Source organism: Phoenix dactylifera, unplaced genomic scaffold (assembly GCF_009389715.1).
Source record: "Phoenix dactylifera cultivar Barhee BC4 unplaced genomic scaffold, palm_55x_up_171113_PBpolish2nd_filt_p 000207F, whole genome shotgun sequence".
Taxonomy (NCBI): Eukaryota; Viridiplantae; Streptophyta; class Magnoliopsida; order Arecales; family Arecaceae; genus Phoenix; species Phoenix dactylifera.
The window spans coordinates 397679-417704 of NW_024067723.1; the positions used below are offsets into that span (position 1 = coordinate 397679).

Here is a 20026-nt window from a genome sequence, read left to right on the forward strand (position 1 = left end):
CTTTTTTATTTTAATTTGCACAATGCTTCATAGATATTAAATGACACGTGTTTTTATCAGAACAAGATGTTATGTGAGAAGCTACGATGCTCAAGGGACCATGTCTTGTTGTCCTAACAGTTTAATGACCTGAACTCAGTTTTGTTAAGATAGAATGGCAATTCTAAGATGAGATGATTCCGAATTTACATTCAACTTAGGTGTTTAAATTTTCCAAATTAGCTAATAAGGTTTTCCTCAAACATGTGTAATTTACATCCATAAAAGTGATTTGCAATGTTAATGCAGACATTAGAATAAGAGTACATCCATAAATATGGAAGGAGATCCGATACTAACAAGATTGAGATAAGGAAGAACTCATTGAAATAATCAATCAAATTTCTAGTTCATAATCCTAATGTCCAAAAAATGATTAGTTACAAGAGTCAAATGCCTCATTTTTGCTTGGCTTTTCAAGGCAATTAACAGAATATCGCAATGGCAACCTGCCAACCCCATTTCCTCTTCCGAAAAACTATAGTTTCTATCCATGTTTGGACATCCTGTGAGAGAACCTAGAAGAGATCTTTGACATGGAGCTCTGCAACAACTGGAGCATCCCAACTCCGCAGGAAGCCTTCAAAAAAAGGAGAAATTATCCAACATTGTGATTGGAGACTTCAGAGATCTTGGACATTGCTGCTTAGAAAAATCGAGCATGCCATATCATGAATTTCCTAATCCTGCCATGAAAACATATATCTTTTCTAACATTCTACCAAAATAAAAGTTTTCTTTTTTACCTTCTTTAATTAGAGGTTTTGTTTCTCCAAAACTCTTTTTGATTAGAACTAAGCTTCTATAGTCAAAAATAATTTCATGGATTAAAAATATTTTTACCCTTGCATGTGCATTGCACGCGTAGACAGCGGTATATATACATAAATATGTGAAAAACCAATTACACATTTTGGTTTTATGTGAACCACTGGATAAGGCTGCATCTTCACTTTCTAATTTGCAAAGGAATTTCTTAGGGGTGGCAGTGATAACCTATAACTATTCACTTGACCAGGTCATCAGACTTGCCCAATCCAATTTGTTTTGGTTTGGGCGTCAGTCCAAGTTTGTTCCCTAGTACGTCGAATGAGGCTCATGTCAAAACTCAATTTGTCCACTCATGAGGATATAGATAGAAATTAAATTTTAATGTACATGATATAGTTTTCAGAAAGAATGATGCAAGTGTTTAGATATTGATTCAATGACATATACATTTGATGAGAGAGTGGAGATTAAGAAGAGTTAGACTAAATAGTCAGTAGTTGAAAATAGTCAAAGGAAGTCTAAAAATAAATAGCATAGTTTGCTTAGCCATGCAATAAAAAGTGCAAGACATGAAACAACAAATCAAATTCAAGTCAACCGAATTAATTTGGGATTGGATTTGCTAATGCCTATTAGCTTAGCTAGTTGGCACCTTTATCCAAAAGCTTGCTCTTGGAGGAGGAGATCCAGGTTCTAGTCATGGATATTGCTCCAAAAAAAAAAAAAACTCGGGTCAGGTTCAAATTGTGTCATCTTGATCTGTTGATCTGTTGATCTATTGGACAACTTGGCAAAGAAAGAAAATCAAAGGAGACTTTAAAGGAGATGGGACTAGCTCACCATGGCAATATGTTGTCATATTTGGTTGGAAAGGAATTTCTGGATTTTCCTACAAATGAAGTCTTCCATTTAACTCCATCTTCCACAAAGCTCTTCATTCCTTCATTCAATGGGAAGAAGAGCTATCAAGTTCTTGTAAAACTCCTTTGCCCTTTGCTGCCTAATCAGGGAACTTAGGCCCCATTCGGCAGAGTTTTTGGAGGGGTGCTTTTTGGCCCTCCAAAAATACTTTTATATGAAATTGAGGTGTTCAGTAAAAATTTCGAAAAGCTGTTTTAGCTTTTCCAAAAAAACTAAAAACAGCTTTTTGGGAGAAGCTTTCCGAAAAAGTACTTTTAGGTCCTATCGGTAAGCTATTTTTTTGACCAAAATATCGATGATAAAATATAACAATTACACAAAATATCTCAGAGGTGGCTCCCTTCCTGACCGCTTCACCTTCCCTATTCTTGCGAAGACCAGCTCCATTCTCCATCTCGTCTTAGAAGGCCAGCAGACCCACTCCCATGCGCTGAAACACGGGTTTTAATCCGATGTCTATGTTGTACATACTCTTCTCAGTTTGTATTGTTCTTGGCGGGTCATGAATTCGGCTTAGAAGCTCTTTGATTCGGCTCCGAGGCATTTGATATCATCTCTTGGAACATGATAGTCGATGGGTACATGAAATTCAGAGGAATGTAGGTCGCCAGACGACTTTTTGATAAAATACCGATAAAAAATGAGGTATCTTGGAGAGCAATCATTTCGGATTATTCCGGAAAGGGTGAGCTGGACGTACCTCAATCCTTATTTGATAAAATGCCAGTTGGGAGGAATTCAATGGTGACCGCGTTCACAAGGCATGAGTTGTTGCTGTTGGCAAGGAAGCTGTTTGACAAGATGCCAATGAGGAATGTGATGTCATGGAATTCGATGGTTTCAATGTATGCTTTGAATGGGTAAATGGATCTGGTGAGGGAGTTATTTGATCTAATGCCAGAAAGATGTGTGGTTTCTTGGAGCTGCATGATTTCGGGTTATGCAGAGTAACAGGTTCATGGAGGCACCGCACCTTTTTAAAGAGATGCAAATGGAGAGGAGTGCAAAGCCCATTGAAGTTACAATGGTCAATATGCTCTCAGCTTGTCCACAATCCACATCTTGCAGCCTTGGATCGGGGGATGTGGGTCCGTGCTTACATCGACAAGAACCAGGTGCTTACATCGACAAGAACCGGGTGACTTAGGATGTGTCAAAATTACATGCACAACAAATTCTTGTGAGATATCAAATGAAGATCCATTTTCACCATTTCAAAGGTGGCCTTTGTTCATTCAAGGAGTATTGGTGATATTAAAGCATTGCTGAAACCCATATTTTCTCACATGGGTTGCAATAAATTTCAAAGATTGTATTTGGTGGTGCCAACTGCTGCTAGATGACTGCATTGTGCTTGAAGTTTAAGATGCTCTTTTAGCCCGCAGTAGGAACCTTACCAAGATGCAATGAATTCAATAGTTTCTACTGATTTTTCATCAAATAGTTTACTGCAGTCAGATGATCAGCTTGAACAGCTGAAGGATTTTACTTGGTGCCTCATCTCAAGAAAGCTGTCGGCATCTTTAAGATGTCTTTGAGAGATCTATGGTTCCTGAGAACAAGGTGAGCAATGAGGTCTCAAGGAGAGTGTGTCAGTTGCTCATATTTTGAGGGAAAATGATAATATTCTACCTCATGTTTAGTCACCTCCCATCCATCATGGATGTTGATATGGACTAATGGTGGTAAGCCACTCCAATACAAGGTTTTTTTTTTTTTTTTTTGGTGGCTGATTGCTTCATCTCTTGTTAATAAATATGCAAGTGGCTAAGCAGATTTTTACTGGAGTTGAGAGGGAAGCTTAAATGATGAATAATACTTCCAGTGCTGATTGCTTTTGAGCTACTATTTGAACCATTCCAAACGGAAGGCACTGCATGTGTTTAGTAGCACAATGAGGTCTGCTTTGCTGTTTAAAATCAGCAAAAGACAAACTATATCTAGAAGTTTTTTGAAGCTGCAAAGAGATGATGCATCGCTATCAAAAGCAATAATACAAATCTTGACAAATGCAGAATCTTGATATTTAGGGCAGTTAGAAGAATGCAATTTCTTGACTTTAGGAAGGCTGCTTTTTTTGTTGCTGAAATATCCATGTGCTAATGTTGAGCATTCCATGTGAATTATGATGCAGAAAAATTAATTTAATATTATGTTATATTATAAAAAATTAATTTATGCTAATAATTAAAATATTTTATATTTTTATTATTGTATTATACTATAAATATAATATTATATTACATTATAACATAATACATTGATATGTTATGTTAAATAATTTAATATTATGTTAATTTATTATGCTATAGTATAGAATATTATATTAGTATATTATAATAGTATTATATTATATTGCAATAATATTGTACTATATCATATATTTTTGCATTAATACATATTATATTTTATTATGCTCTGTGGTATAATACTATGTAATGTTCTTTATGGTCATTTTGTCATACCAAAAGTATTTTCTTAGATTGTTTACCAAACACATGTTAAAGTTCCACATCACTTTAAAAATATAGTTACCAAATAGCAAACAGTTTTTTATAAAAACTTTAGTTCTAAAAGCTCTACTGCTAACAGCTCCTCCAAACGGGCCTTAGTCTCTCTTGTCTTGTGGGCTTATCATATTGTTTTATCATGAGACTGTGTATCCTTGTTACTATGTGACTCTGTAAATAGCTTTAATCTTAATCAGGGGGAATCAAGTCACTTCCTCCATTTTCCTTCAAAAAAAAAAAAACTCTTGATAGGTCAAAATGGATTTATTTTAGACTTATGAAGACGTGATATAGGATCTTGACCTCACACTAGAATTTCATGCTGTGTAAGCCCACACTGCATGAATCACATAAATCTTATTCGTCATTGCTTCTGTCTCCATTTTCATACTGCTACAATCCGCCCAGGGGATGGAAGAATCTTTTTATTTGGCATCAGTTGTTTGCTCTCCCTCCCTCCCTCCCTCCTTTTCTTTGAGGAGTAATATTTGATTTTTGGAGAGGAAATATTATTATTATTTTGCTAAGACGGGCGTTTACACCATTCTAGTGTGAATATACTCAAGAGAGTCAGAAAGCAGCAGAACCCTTGGAGCAAGCATCACATTGATCTAGAGCACCCCATCGGAGTAGTCAACTATAAAGGAGGCCACCCAATCCACATCCTTGTTCATCTTTCTGTAGATGCATCTCACCATAAAGGAGATGTACCTTCTCGCCAAACTCCAAATATTCTGAAGCAAGGGGTGAGCACCCACCTCTCTAGCCCGCCCTTAGATCTAGCTCTCAAGCAGGATGAAGTCAGCTCTCAAAGTAAGTCGAGCATAGGTAAAGCTGGCTCAAACATCCCTCAACTTCGCTTCTGCAATTGAAATATCGAAGATTGGGCTATCGCTAACTGTGGCAAGTGTGGAGTTTAGGTCTTCAATCATAAAGTCCGCTCCATCTCTACTGCCACCATCCATCACATCTCCTTCGAAGTTAATCTTGAAGAAACTTGATGGCGGAGACTTTTAGATGATAAATACTATCCAAAATGCTACAAGAGCTGAGGTAGAGACCGAGGTGCTACCCAAAACTACTAGCCACAGGCTTTGGCAGCCAAAACAAGGTACTCAATGGGAAAAAAAAATTGGACTCTTCTTTTAACGCAAGTATAAAATATTGTGTGCGGCATTTCTCCAGAGACTGATGAGCTCCCATGTCTCGCTCGACACCAAAATATAGTCGGCATTCTGTTGGAATATGCTTGATTGGGACGGAGAAAACCACATGCATCTCGCCCAATGCATTCGCAGGCAGCACAAAAGGCCGCACTGCTAGTTTACTGGATCTAGTGTCAGCTGATCCACACTTTTGAAGAAAAATTTATATTCCTCCTTTCCTAATATAATTTCTCATGCTTGTCCCTTTGCTTTCTAAGAGCTTTCCTTGTTCTTCTAATCCACAACCAATAAGGATAACCCAATCTACGTGTACTTATACATAATCCCTTAATCTTCTTGTTTGTTAGACTAATCCATGCACTGTTTCTTTGCGATGTTTCTAAAATATCAATCGTGCAGGAAAGACAAGCAAATGCTGACCAGCTTTATCACTTACCTGGTCCAAGTTTTGTGGACCCAAGATGATAGTTTAGTAGGGACTCTTCCAAAGTTTCTCTTGGTACAAAGTTTTAAGTTCCGTTGGATGGATCCTGATTTCTCCGCAGAACAGGATACATTGCTATCCCACCTATCCCGATAGCCTTTCATTCCTTCTTTCCTTTCTTCCTTTTGTTTTTCTTCTTCTCCCTTCTTTCCTCTATTCTTTCTTTCCATTTTCTTCTTTTCTTCTTTCATTTCTTAGTCCTTTCCTTGTGTTGCCCTCCTTTTTTTCTTTTTTTTTTTCTCTTCCTTTTCCTTTCCCCTCATGGATGGATTCCAAGGTTCAGCCCCTAGCTCAATTCCATTTTCTCACAAAAACAGGACCACAAATCTGTATTAAACTTCAGTCTGCATGGCCACTATTTTGTCTTTACCACTCCAAGCTCTCCAATACCGAGTTCATACAACCACAGTCCTAATGACTGATGCAAAAACCAGATCCCCCCCCCCCCCCCCCCATCCCACAAATCTTTTAATCAAGACTAGTGATATCATCACCATGGACAGTTTTTTAATCCTTCCCTATTTATTTCCAAGAAGGATGCATATTAAATCCAATGGTCCCTTTCTGAAAAAGAAAAGCCCAATAATCTGGAAAGGGACAGAGGGCTGTATGGCCCCATAACCATATGTAGGTGAGTCACATCCTTATCCTGCAATCAATACAACACCAGGAAACCACTTTTGACACTCTTATGGACATTGGTTTTCAGGTTTGATTGTTTTCAAGTCAGCAACTCGTGCAGGAAGAGAGAAGCTGCACACATCCAACCCACCCCATTTCCCTTCCATTGACCTGTTTGACAATCTATGAGCTCCAACAAAACGACCACCAATGGGACATTCCCTTCAGCTTCCCTCCACAGCCCACCAATGGGGAAGATGTATAAATATAGCAGGCATAGGATGTAATCCACACCAAAGACCCTTCCAAAATGGATGATCACCCAAACCATGCGAGCTCCCATGACCCCAAAACCCCACTTCTACCAATTAGAAGACCCCTACAAAACCAGCACTTCTCATTCAAATCAGTGTTGCCCACCAACTATCTCTTCATCCTTCTTGGCCCCTTGGCATGCACATTTCTATGCCTCTTTGTCGACCTCCATGATCATGGTTCGAGCAGAAACATGCTGGCTGTCCTCTCATGGGTCTTCATATGGTGGCTTACCGAGGCCGTGCCGATGCCAATCACCTCCATGTCCCCTCTCTTTCTCTTCCCCATCTTTGGAATAGCTTCATCCGAGGAAGTCACAAGATCATATATGAACGATGTCATCTCTCTCATGCTAGGTAGTTTTATACTAGCATTGGCTGTAGAGCATTATAACATCCACCGGCGACTAGCCTTAAATGTAAGTTGATCTCCCATCGCCCTTGTCTGTTAAAATTTCAGTAGAATGTACATTATGAAATTATAGTAGCAAAGCTTGCAACTGTAAAAAATTTGGAAAGAGTCAGAAGTATGCAGCCTTACTCTCGCTTATGAATAGATTGTTTATGTGTTTTAAACCTATGACATACTGTTCGCAATATAGCAACCCTACCATTATGCCAAGCCTTGCTCTTTCTTGATCTAACAATATAAGAGACTAAATATTTAAACTAACGATGTTTTTAGCTAGATTGTTTGATTCCACTTATTTCTTTACTTTAATAAATTTTCACTATACTTTGTAACTCAATTAAATCTCCTAAATAACTGATAACTAATCACAGTAATGATTTGATGCACAGGTAACCTTGTTGTTCTGCGGGGACCCTCTGAACCCCAGACTGCTGATCCTTGGGATTTGTGCCACGACAGCATCCATAAGCATGTGGATGCAAAACACAGCAGCAGCAGTGATGATGATGCCAGTAGCCACTGGCATACTGCAATGGCTCCCAGAAGGGGGTCTTGAGGTGCAGCCGGCTGTGAACCAGTTTCGCAAGGGAGTGATACTAGGGGTGATATACTCGGCGGCCATCGGAGGGATGAGCACGCTCACAGGAACTGGTGCCAACCTCATACTGGTGGGGATGTGGGGGAGCTCCTTCCCTGAGGAGATGCCAATCAGTTTCAGCACTTGGTTCTTCTTTGGTTTTCCCTTGGCAGTGGTGATATTCTTTGCATTGTGGGGTCTGCTTTGCCTATGCTATCTGTCAAAGGGTTCTACAGGTGTGCTTTCATGTTATATAGACAAAAGCAGCTTGAAGAGGGAAAAAGAGTTGCTAGGTACGTAATTACTTACATTAGTCCCTTTTACTTGATTTATGAGATTTATTAAACTGATATTACGTTTATAATTAAATAAAAGTTAAGACTTAGAACTCAAGCATGGAAAATGTTATGCTATGGCCAACCAGGTTTGCCAACCTAAGTTCTTCAAATAATCAAGAGATCATAAGGGGGGAGAAAACACCCCACCAGTCTTTTGGCACTCACTAATATCGCGGCCGTAGCTTGATAGGGTGGAAGTTGACAGAAATTATGCCTTAAACTTATAAAAAATCATAATTACATAATAAATTTCTCTTTGGTTACTTTCCCCCTATTGGTGTTTTTTTGAGTTCAGGTGTTATTTGTGTGTGACAGGTCCCCTGGATTTTGCTGAAAAGATGATTCTAGCTGTGTTTTCAGTAAGTATCTGAACTTCTAACACCTAAAAAGTTGTTCTCTTTTTGTCCTGATTTACTTCTTTTGACTTATCTGAACCCCCTTGTGGGGCTGCTTGTGTGCAGTTGCTTGTGGTTTTATGGATGACAAGAAGCATAACAGATGAAGTACCTGGATGGGGTTCTCTATTTCATGGACGAGTGGGTGATGGAACTGTTAGTGTAAGTGCAGAAAAGAAGCTAACAGCTGCAACATAGATTGCTGGCTTAACCTAACATATGAAAGAACAAATAAATATAACAGGCATACCTCTTTCATTTCTGGTGCAGGTGATGATGGCAACCTTGTTATTCATAATTCCAAACAGAAAGCAAGAGGGAGAAAAGCTGATGGACTGGAACAAATGCAAGAAGATCCCATGGAATGTCATACTGCTACTGGGGGCTGGTTTTGCGATTGCCGATGGTGTACGCTCGAGCGGCCTAGCCGACATACTCTCTGAAAGCCTGGGTTTCCTGAAGACAGCCCCACAGTTAGCAATCACTCCCCTGGTTTGCCTTGTTAGCAGCAGCATCACTGAGTTCACATCTAATAATGCCACCGCCACGCTGGTCATCCCTCTCCTCATCCAACTGGCAAAAACCATGAGCATCCACCCTCTCCTGCTGATGGTTCCTGGGGGCATTGGAGCTCAGCTCGCCTTCTTACTTCCCACCGGCACACCATCTAACATCGTCGGATTCACGACTGGGCACATCGAGATCAAAGACATGATTAAGATTGGACTGCCGCTAAAGGTGGCTGCCATTGGAGCATTATCACTGTTGATGCCCACACTAGGTAAAGAAGCTTTCATATTCTCGGACTAATTTGGTACATCTGATTTACTGCTAAATTTGATTTACAAGCTCTGACCTACTTCCATGTGTGCAGGTGCATTTGTCTTCAGGACCCAGTAAACCTGGCATTATCTTGAATTTGCACAGAGGTGTGAAGAGTCCATGAATCTGTAACGAAATCTTTGCATCCTATCTGTCGATTTTGAGCTGAATTTTTATGTATAGGTTTCCCTATTGGTCAAGGAATATATGAGTTTCACTCCATCTAGTTCAAGTTTTATATAACTTATTTGTAATCCAAAGTTCCAATTATGCCAAATGTTTCTAGCATACGGTAATGTCTTTAAAGTATACAAACTGTGTATCATACAGTTTGTATACTAGATGGGTAAGGAGATTTTTCTGGAAGAGTTGTGCACTTGTACAATTATAATTAGGTATACAAACTGTATATCATACAAATCTGTGTAATAAGTGCACATCTATTACAAAATAATTGAGTAAAAGCTTCATTTATTAGTTGAAAACACATGAAATGGATTTGTAAGCAAAAAAAAAAAGGATCGGGGGTGGGGGTGCAACCTGTAGCACACTTAAGATTGAACCTCTGTACTTACTGCCTATGTAAATTCAATTTATCTGGAGTCAAGATTGCTGCTTTTCGGATCACCATCAGTCACATGTACAACAGGCTCTCTATAATGAAGTTCTGTTCTCAATGGTAAACAGGATTTTGCTGATGAACTCATCAATAGTCATGGTCCCAACCTCACCACCCATTCGAGATCTAACAGTTACTGTTTGGGCCTCAACTTCCTTTGGCCCAACAACAGCCATCAGGGGCACCTTCTGCTTCTCTGCATTCCTTACAAGCTTTGGAAGGCGCTCGCCATGACAAAGCTCAGCTCTGATGCCAAAAGATTTCAGCCTCGACACCACCTCACCGCAGTATTTAACCTGAAATGTACAACTAAAATATGAAGCAGCTTTCAACAATTGTATCAATTTATAGCCCAGTTTATAGATGACCAGCACATCTCATGTATATCAAACTCGTCCACTGGAGGGCAGGACCTAAAATAACACTACCACTAACATTCATAGCATATCTCAGATTCTCAAAGGATAAACATTAAGTTTAAAAGAGCTTACTGAGTGTGAGTGAGGGCTCTAAGCAATACCTTTTTCTTCGGTGCCGTGGTTTATTATGTGGGAAAGGGGGGATGTGCAAGATCACTCTCCAATGTATACTAAATTGATTTCAAAATGAAAAATTCTAAATATTCCTTTTATTGATTCTCTGCACATGCACATGCTTTCTGGTGTTTGCCTAGGAATACAACATGTATCTCCATATCAAGTTTAAAGGACATGACGGGGAAAGTCTACTGTGATGGTCAAAATTGAAAGGTAAGGGAAGTTTTATATCCTTAAGGATTTAGATCTAGTAATTTGTAACCTCTGTTTACCAATACATCCTATAAGGAGTATGATACTTTAGTTGTTTTGAAATATAATAAAACTGTGTACCAAAAACATATACATATTAAACTAGCACTTTCTATCTGCTTAAAGAAGAAATAAGCCAGGGCATATCCAGCGGAGATCTTGAACATTTTGTGTCGATGTTAACCACCCAATGGAAGATGCTATTACAAATTCTTATATTCAGTGGTAGAGGAAAATCTCTTGGAAGTATAGCAATGTGGTCAAATTCCTCTAGGTCATAGAGGTAAGAGTCATTTTGAAAGGTCTTCCAAGGACACAAAAACCGACTATAGTCAAATGTTTCTTAAGTGCATTTGCTGCCTCAAGCAACTTCTCTGGCAAACTCAATGACAATGAAATGCAAACTAAAATACTATTATGATAAATTTCTCAAAAAGAAAACAAAAATATGACAAAACTAGCACAACTGTCAGCCAAAAGAGAATGATAACATGTTAAAAATTCAGTAGCATTAAGAAAACCACACATTTCTGCCCATAAAACTTCTAGAAGAATAATTTAAAATTTCCAAGGAACAGGAAAATATACCTCTATGTCAGTGACAGGCAAAACACGAGCTTGGATTGGGGATATCCAAAGCGGAAAGTCGCCCGCATAGTGCTCTATGAGGACTCCAAAAAATCTCTCTAAAGACCCAAGAACAGCTCTGTGAATCATGATAGGCCTTCTTTTCTCAGCATTTGAATCCACATAGGAAATATCAAAACGCTCAGGCAAATTGAAGTCAACCTACATTATTTTATAAACAGTTTTTGTTAGTAAATGTGATCTGCTCATTCACAATGTCAACTTGCATGCCTCTAGAAAGAATCTGCGTTCTAACAAGCAATATGTTAGATAGCTTGCCTGCACAGTTGAGCACTGCCACTTCCTTCCAAGAGCATCCTCAATTTTGAGATCAATCTTTGGACCATAGAAAGCACCACCACCTTCATCAATCTGGTACTCCCAACCTTTGTCATCTAAAGCATCTCTAAGGGCAGCAGTTGCTTTTTCCCATATGTCAGCATTGCCCACAGCTTTCTCTGGCCTAGTTGAAAGGTTTACTTCATATTTATTAAAACCAAATTGCAGTAATATCTCCTCAGTCAGATCAAGAACACCCCTGATTTCACCTTTGATTTGGTCATCCAAACAGAATATATGTGCATCATCCTGCATGTGTAAAGATGATTCTATGAAATGCAAAGCAAATACTTATGCATGTTATTCATTTCACCATCTTATCAAGGAAGCATATATCAGGTTTTGAAAGCAAAATGATGATAGCATCTGCAGCCCCTTTGAGTGACAAAGCAACAAAAAATAATACTGCAACTAATGTAGCCTCACTAGATGTCACAGAACATGCAGCCATTAATTTAGCGAGTGCACATTTAAGTGTGAGCTGTAAATATCTACTGCATTTTGCAAAAGAATGAAAGAACTTCCAGAGCAGTCATGACTCATTATATAATGCTGAATTTGATGCTCAATTTACAACAAAGTGCAATCAAATCAAAAGATATACCAAAAAATTATGTACTTCGTGAACAGAACCCAAGACCTGAGATTTGTGACAAAGCTCACAGCTTCAGCATCAGGATAATCACTATAGGAGTGACACTTAATAAACCACGTGAAGGGGGATGAAGGGGGATTTCAGCTAAAAGAAGAAAACAAATCATTTATAACATTGCATTGCAGTCCTTTTAATTGTAGCAAAAAATAAAGAAGATCAACAGAATTGGTTGGAAGTTTATTGTGCAAAAGTAAAACATTGGTGTAACCAGAATGAAAATGACAGATACATGTATAATGATGACTAACCAGAATTTATACTATTACAAAGATATGCCTGCATATAGGATGACCAATGATGACCAATCAAGGAATGCCAAACAAGGACCGAGGAAAGGAAAATAAGGATGCAGCAGGATGGTATGAAATAACAATTGAAAAACTCAACCAAGATGTTCGTAATTAAAAGTTCACAAAGATAGAAACGAATACCTGGGTGAATCCTCTTACACGAAAGAGCCCATGCAAGCTACCAGATAGCTCATATCTGTACACTGTTCCCAACTCTGCTACTCTGATGGGAAAATCTCTGTATGAATGCAGCTTCCTTTTGTAAACTAAAATATGATAAGGACAATTCATGGGCCGAAGTTGATAAAGTTCATCTTCTATATTCATTTGGTCATACATATTTTCTCCATAAAAATCTAAGTGGCCACTGATTTTCCAAAGGTCTGCCTTTGCAACATGGGGAGTGTAGAGTAGCTCATAACCATGTTGCAAATGAATTTTCTTCCATGAATCTTCAATAAGGTGCCTAACAATGGCACCTTTTGGATGCCAAAATACCAGTCCACCACCTGCTTCTTCCTGCAAAATATTCGGAGGAAGTTCAGGATGTTCTTTTGTTTGTTCAAGCCAAACTATGGGGCACTATGTAGACAAAGGATCTTGTTGCAGCATGAACATGCAGCAACAGGGGTATACTTTCAAATAGGAAAACCAGCATTGCCAAATTTTGATATTCAAGAAGATGAAGGACACAAGATAATCTTAGCCTATTTACCTATATGAAAATGACGACACTTTTGCATGCACTAGGCCCCTTTTGCATGTATATTATTCTACACAAACAATACCAAATAATCTAACTATGTCTTCCAAGATATACAGGCGCCTCATATTGCTATGTAAGATCAATGATACCAGTCAGAGCACCTAATACATAGTTCATGGAAAATAGTGCAACCACAACATATTACCACAAAATATATAAAAAAATAATAGACATACAGACACTTAAGTTATTAACTACTGCTGTACAAGAGGTAGGACAAGTATAAGATACAGTTTCTTCCAACACAGTGAAAATGTCACAGTTGCCAGCAACAGAATCTGCTCCAATCACAGTAGACTTGCATATATTAGTGAATGGACTGACATAACTAGCATATAGGAAGAAATATTTCAATAGCTTCAACAAAACCTCAACTATACATGAAATGTAATGTTTAGGATGTCCTTCAAGGCCATAAAGTCCTAGGACAGTATGAAGAATGACAATCAGTGGTTCAAGGCTTAAGTTAAGATCTTTAGCTGCATTAGCATAAGAAGAAATGAATTGGTGCACAGAACCAGATAAAACATTGAGGGATTTTAACAGCTTTGAGATTGGAGGATGAAACACAAGTTACTCTTTGAAAAAATTACATTTGATGATACTGTCATGGATTATATAATGTTAAAATACACATATTGCAAGTACACACTTCAGAAGAGAGTGGAGAGAGCAGCTACACAGCATCTCTCTAATTTTTAAGTCCTCATCAGAGCAAGCAAAGTCAAAAATGCTTATGATAATTAAAAACACAGTGGTGGAATGTAAGACAAAATAAACTATTACCTTTAGTGGTGCATAAAAGGTGGCAAAGTATCTATTGTTTCAAATCTTTTAATTTTTTTTAAAAAAAGCAATTAACAATCAACTCTTTTGGGGTCAAATTAATAGTGTCAAGAAATATTTTCTTCAAAGCAATACAGAAACATCTCTATATCCTAATTTTAGGGAGGAAATATCATATCCAGTGGAGCTGGATTCTCCATAACCACAAAAGTCTGTAGAATGGATTTCCAACTCAGCACCTTTTGAGATTTTGAGAAGAGCTGCTCTTTTGAGAGCACAGAACAATGAAAGTTGTAAGCTGCGTTTGGGGTTTTAGCAGTTAAGTGCGCTGTACATATCAAGGGGGAATCTTAATGGCAGAACATCCTACACTGTCCTTGTCATATACTTATGTGAGGAGTAAGGATAAAGTGATAGAATGGAAAAATGGACCAGCATCTAAGAGGTTGGAGATCCTGTGATCCCCAAGGAGTTAGAATATTGCAAATCAGATAGAGAGATTGTAGAATCATGGATAAGGATGTGGTTTAGTTATTTCAACTCAGCTAAATGCAGATACATGAGAACCCTTGAAGCTATCCAAGCATTATATGCCAGTGTATCCAAACATTCCCAAAATTAACATCAAGAAGGGTATATTATATACACAAAGCTTGCCTGCATTTGAACAAGTAATAGACTTTATTCAAAATAATGGTTGAAGAGTCATGTAGGTTGAATGCATAATTATTACAAAGATGGGAAGCAGATGTGTAAATTGCAAATTGCCTAAAGCAAGAACTTTCTTTTCTACCTTGCTGGACTAATCCAACTTGTCAGCCTTGAATGGACACATGGTCTAAGGAGCAAGCTGACAGCAAACTCAAGTGTCTCTGTGATGCTTGATTCACCAAAACTTATTTCTAGACAAAAACGAATTAGCACTGCCATTTTTTTGCCTATGGGTAACGTACAAAGTAATTAAGGAAGAACATCCATCTTGACAAGTATATAACCAAACGGTTTAAGTGTAAGAGTCATAGAAGTATAATTGTAATATGGGTGTGTTTGCTACAAGCTATTCAACTTTTACTATTTTCTGCTAGACTGATAAAAATTGTGGCATGATCATGTGAACATTCATCTCTATGAAGAACACATACAAATATTGACTCCTTGACAGTTAATAACCGCACTGATAATGTGGTTCAGATAAATACCTGTATAGAGAACAGATCAAGATCCTGACCAAGACGCCTATGATCACGGCGCTTCGCCTCCTCTTTTAAGTGAAGGTATGCTTTTAGTTGTTCTTCAGTCTCCCATGCTGTGCCATATATCCTCTGCAGCATTGGTTTGTTCTCATCGCCTCTCCAGTAGGCCCCAGCAACTGATTCAAGTTCAACAGCCTTCTTATTTATATGCCCAGTGGAATCAACATGGGGTCCAGCACAGAGGTCCCACCATTCATTTCCTGTTTAAAATAAAGAGAAGTGTAGTTGCACAAATTATCAAGACATACAGCAAAAAAATCATGAGTGCAACTTGAGTGATAACATAGAACGAATAGCAACTTTACCTATATGATATATGGTGATAGGTTCTTCCCTGATGCTTTCCAAAATCTCCAATTTATATGGTTCATTAAGGGCCATGATTCTTCTTTTAGCCTCTTCTCTGGAAAGTTCTTCCCTTATTAATGGTAGATTTCGATTAATGATGCGATCCTACAGATGATGTAAGAAATAAATTCCGTACCCTGAAATAATAAGCTAATGAATATTCTCCACATACAGGATATTGCACTGACCTTCCTTTAGAAGTCAAAGAAATTAAACTTACTAGGACTCAATTCATGCTCACCATTTCTTTTTTTATTCTCTTTAGGTCTTTGTCTGCTAAAGGCTCCATATCAAAGTCATAATAAAACCCATTGTCTATCCATGGACCTATAGTCACTTTAGAACCTGGGAAGAGTTTCTGAACAGCCATGGCCATCACATGTGCACACTGCAATAAAGATCATACTGGTTAATCACAATTGCAGGGTATGAAAATTAACTAGGTGATATATGCATCAAGCGGAACTGATTATAAACTTGGGCTCTGTTTGACATGTAATCAACAAAAGACAAGGGGTTGAATAGCGCCTATTCTGTTTGGCAAATTTTGACGATGCAAAAGCATGGGCTTGCTATCCGGTAGACACATTCTTGTAATGGAAAAATGGCAGATGTTGTTCATAGCTATCATGGGGACAGAGATGTCTAAAAATTATACCAGAACATGTATGCTGCTGGCGATGGTAAATTTGCTTTAACCAACAAGTACAATTTCACCATTAGAGAACGGCATGATGGTACAACAATTTTGGTAACTCAACACATACTTTGTTTGATGCCCCTAAGACAACAGTGGTGTTTATGGACACTAAAAGAGAAGTAGGTTATCCTCATTTTTTGATCTGTTTTTCAAAGAGAGCTTTAAAGAACAAGAATCATGATTCGATGGCCTAGAGTAGACTAAATAGTTATAACATAGCACTTTAGTAAGAGTGTAGCTCAGCAGTAAAGAAAAGCATATAACAGTTTAAAAAGATAAGAATCAATTTTGATCAATTTTCCAAAGGAATACAAAAAAGAAGAGTCTACACTCAATGCGAAATTCTAAGATGGGTTTGTAAAATAAATATCAAAGTCATAGAATATGATTTACAAAGTATGGAATGTCTATAAAAGAAAAAGGTGCCCCAGTGCATGAGGCTCCTACCACTATAAGGCCTAGGGAGGGTCCGATAGAGTTCCCTCATGTGCAGAGAGGCTACTTCCATATTTTGAACCTATGATACCTATATCATAATGGAACAACCCTACTATTATGCCAAGGCCTATTCTCATAGAATATCTATAAACACACAAAAAAAAGTTTTGACATCGTTGCCCATGCATCAAGTCATCTAAAAATCAACACGTTGCATTCTACCACTAAAACACTTAATTTAGAATATTTGATGCATGGGCAATGGATATCAAAAACATATAATTTATTGTTTGTAGGAATTTTAGGCCTTGAAGATCAGATCCAACAAATTTTATTTTTTGTTTGCGACTACTATGTCTGAATTTGGTAGCAGGTGTAACTTTTTCTTTTTCGGTGTTTTTCTATAACAATATCCATATATGTTTACATGTGTATATACACATATATTGCTTCTTTGTTGCATAATTTGATTCTACCAATTCCATAAAGACCATTAATATAATATTAGAACTTCCCACCTCCCCTCCTCTTTTCATGGTCCTCAAACGCATACATGACCCTCTCAAAATCATTTTGATTGAAGAATTACTGCTTGATGTATATTGTGGACGAAAGCTATTCTAGATGTACATGTGCCTATGGATCTCTATTGCCACGCCCATATGCAAAGCATACCACATATTGGACCTCTTATCAAGTCCCCAACAATAAGCAGCTCCATGAAGTGCATGATGCACATAGGTGTGCAAATCTACATGCACATGTACATGTAGAAAACCTATCAAAACAATCACCAAGTAAATGCTTTCCCTCATCCTAATTATGGATAGCATAGAAGGGGAGAACATAAAATAAGAAGAACATCTAAAGGTAGCAAATAAATGAGCATACAATCTAACCAACAAAATTCTCTCAAAGAATTAGTTGAGAAGATAAATTTGCAGTGTTGAGTGGGACTCCATATTTCTTGTCGTGATTTCTTTTGTGTATGGATATTCTTCTCCTCATCCTTTCTTTTATTATTATTATAGCTAAGACAAGCCATATGACCAATAATGGTTGAATTTCTATGATAAGAGATGGGAATTAAAAATTTGGGCTAATACAGGTCGATTTGACCACATTATGTCCTGTTTGATTCTATAATCTATTGGTGAATGGCACAAATGAACAAGAAACTGGAGAATGGCGCATAACTGACGAAGCAGTTCCAGAAATGACTGTGGTTTAGACTAAAATACGGGCATTGATAATTTCTTAAAACAGTTATCTATGGTCGGTTTCTTGTAATTATTAAATTTAAAGGGAAGCGAAACCACGAAAAGAAGGCATCTTCAAGACACTCCAACAACTACCCGCAACTTTTACAAAGAGTTTCCATGGAATGAACCTTGCCACGATCCTCTTGTACCTTGACTCTTCGGGATGACAACCATTCCTTCTACCTTGAGAAATCTTCAAGCTTCTACTCTTATAAAATCAATCTCATTGGTTTGTATCCCTTATTCTGTGAGTTATTACTTTCTTTTCAGCTTAATTTCTTGTATAATTTGTGTTGTGTTAGAAATTTTGAAGTCTCCTTCTGAGACAAGTCCCCTGATAGAGTGAAACCATTGATTGATTTGCTCGATCTGGCATTCCAGCAACCTAATTGACCATCATTTTAGTTTCAGAGGAAACAATCAGTCATCCAAGGATATCAGCAAAAACAAGATCTCTGAGCTCAAGAGGCAAAACTGGAGTCTAAGTAACCAATTAGCAGCCCAATCTGCAGGTAAATTACCTTCATTGGCAATTTTTGGCAAAGCCTTGAATGTCACTCTCCCCAAAATTTGTCAGGTCCACCTTTGAAATGCTTTTCTTGTCAAAATATGAACAGATGAGTAAAAAAAGACGATTTACATTGAAATTAAAAAATGCAAACACCATTTCATCTTCTTGCCCATGATTTAATGTTCTTGAAATTTCTCTGCTCCTAGTTCTAATATATGTAGTTCGTTATTTCTAGTGTAAATCCTCAATTTAAATTTCCCACCATGGATTTCAGTTTCGGATATTAACAACACCATAAAAAGCGTGGGATTATACACACATAACTAAATATGCATTTCTACCCAAAAAATTAAGCAATTCATCGTACCAAACAACTAAAAAACCGATTTTTTCTCCAGAAAAGATAAGAAGGAAGCCAACGGAATAAGGAGACGGGGCAAAACCGTGTGGCGAACGCGAAGCAACCTCTGGGACGACTCGTTGGTAGGCAAGACGACCCTCTTCTCCACTGAATCCTCCTTCTTCCTTCTCTCCTCGGTCTCGACCGCGTCCTCCGTCGCCACCGCGACTGGTGAGAAGGACCGCGAGAGCCCGTATGTCTTCCCGGCCGGAACCCTAGAGGCAACGGCCAAGGTTCTCCCGGCGCTTGGGAGGAGGAGCGTTCTCGGAAGGGGATAAGTTAGGGTTTGGAAACTGGAGAGGAGAGGAAGAGAACGCGAGGCTGCAGCCATTCTGTGAACAACGTTCATTCCTCCCTCGCTCTCCCTCTCCCTGCGGGTTATCTGTTTCGGAGCCACTGTCCGACTTTAATTAAAGAAAAGGGTAGTAGGATGGACGGCTGTGATCTCGTTAGAGAGGTCATCTGTGATTTGCATTGATAAGCGCACTCTCATTTTGTCTTGTTGCACTTTTTCGGTTTTTTTTTTTTTTTTTAGCTAAGGCAGGTGAAACATACCTGACGAGTACGGATGTACCTAATAAAATCGAAAAACAGAATACCTCGGAGTGCCAGGGACAACTACCCAATTCGCCACCTCATTAGTTTCACTGAACACATGCTCGGCCTGAAAGGCCCAGTCATCCTTCACCATAGCCCAGATATCTTGTAGCAAAGGGTGGATGCAACCGTCGCCCCTAGGGTCATCCGAATCCAACTGATGACAATGGCCGAATCCCCCTCCAATTGAAATAAGGGAGAATAAAGAACAAAGAACAAAAAAAAAGAGGTGCTTTTTTCTTTTTTCGCCAGCATCTATTACATGTTTCATAATTAA

The 20026-nt window shown here is 38.3% G+C and overlaps 2 protein-coding genes across 3 annotated transcripts; one reads left to right on the top strand and one right to left on the bottom strand.

Moving 5' to 3' along the window:
• Nucleotides 1-6343: 6343 nt before the first annotated feature.
• On the top strand, nucleotides 6344-9888 carry LOC103723960 (tonoplast dicarboxylate transporter-like). 2 transcript variants are annotated; one of them, XM_017846844.3, is made up of 6 exons: nucleotides 6344-7245; nucleotides 7628-8108; nucleotides 8469-8512; nucleotides 8615-8710; nucleotides 8819-9329; nucleotides 9423-9888. In XM_017846844.3, exons 1-6 carry the CDS (start codon nucleotides 6823-6825, stop codon nucleotides 9446-9448), a joined length of 1581 nt encoding a protein of 526 aa, XP_017702333.1. In that variant the 5' UTR covers nucleotides 6344-6822; the 3' UTR covers nucleotides 9449-9888. The 2 variants fall into 2 exon arrangements, with proteins under 2 accessions (XP_017702333.1, XP_026656101.1); XM_026800300.2 differs by having other exon boundaries at nucleotides 8819-9888.
• On the bottom strand, nucleotides 9743-19530 carry LOC103723958 (threonine--tRNA ligase, chloroplastic/mitochondrial 2). Its single transcript, XM_008815057.4, has 8 exons — nucleotides 19196-19530; nucleotides 16083-16229; nucleotides 15799-15946; nucleotides 15440-15693; nucleotides 12830-13207; nucleotides 11684-11992; nucleotides 11366-11566; nucleotides 9743-10285 (listed from the first exon to the last, which is right to left on the bottom strand). The coding sequence occupies exons 1-8, from the start codon at nucleotides 19499-19501 to the stop codon at nucleotides 10025-10027; spliced, it is 2004 nt and encodes a 667-aa protein (XP_008813279.1). The 5' UTR covers nucleotides 19502-19530; the 3' UTR covers nucleotides 9743-10024.
• Nucleotides 19531-20026: the final 496 nt, after the last annotated feature.

Excerpts from the sequence above, each read along its gene's own strand:
- LOC103723960 (XM_026800300.2), top strand. The coding sequence starts at position 6,823 with ATGGATGATCACCCAAACCATGCGAGCTCCCATGACCCCAAAACCCCA. Across the intron at positions 7,246-7,627 it reads ACCGGCGACTAGCCTTAAAT|GTAACCTTGTTGTTCTGCGG; the intron begins GTAAGTTGATCT and ends TTTGATGCACAG. Across the intron at positions 8,513-8,614 it reads TGATTCTAGCTGTGTTTTCA|TTGCTTGTGGTTTTATGGAT; the intron begins GTAAGTATCTGA and ends GCTTGTGTGCAG.
- LOC103723958 (XM_008815057.4), bottom strand. The coding sequence starts at position 19,501 with ATGAACGTTGTTCACAGAATGGCTGCAGCCTCGCGTTCTCTTCCTCTC. Across the intron at positions 16,230-19,195 it reads TGCTTCGCGTTCGCCACACG|TGTGCACATGTGATGGCCAT; the intron begins GTTTTGCCCCGT and ends TCTTTATTGCAG. Across the intron at positions 10,286-11,365 it reads TGCCTGTCACTGACATAGAG|GTTAAATACTGCGGTGAGGT; the intron begins GTATATTTTCCT and ends TGTACATTTCAG.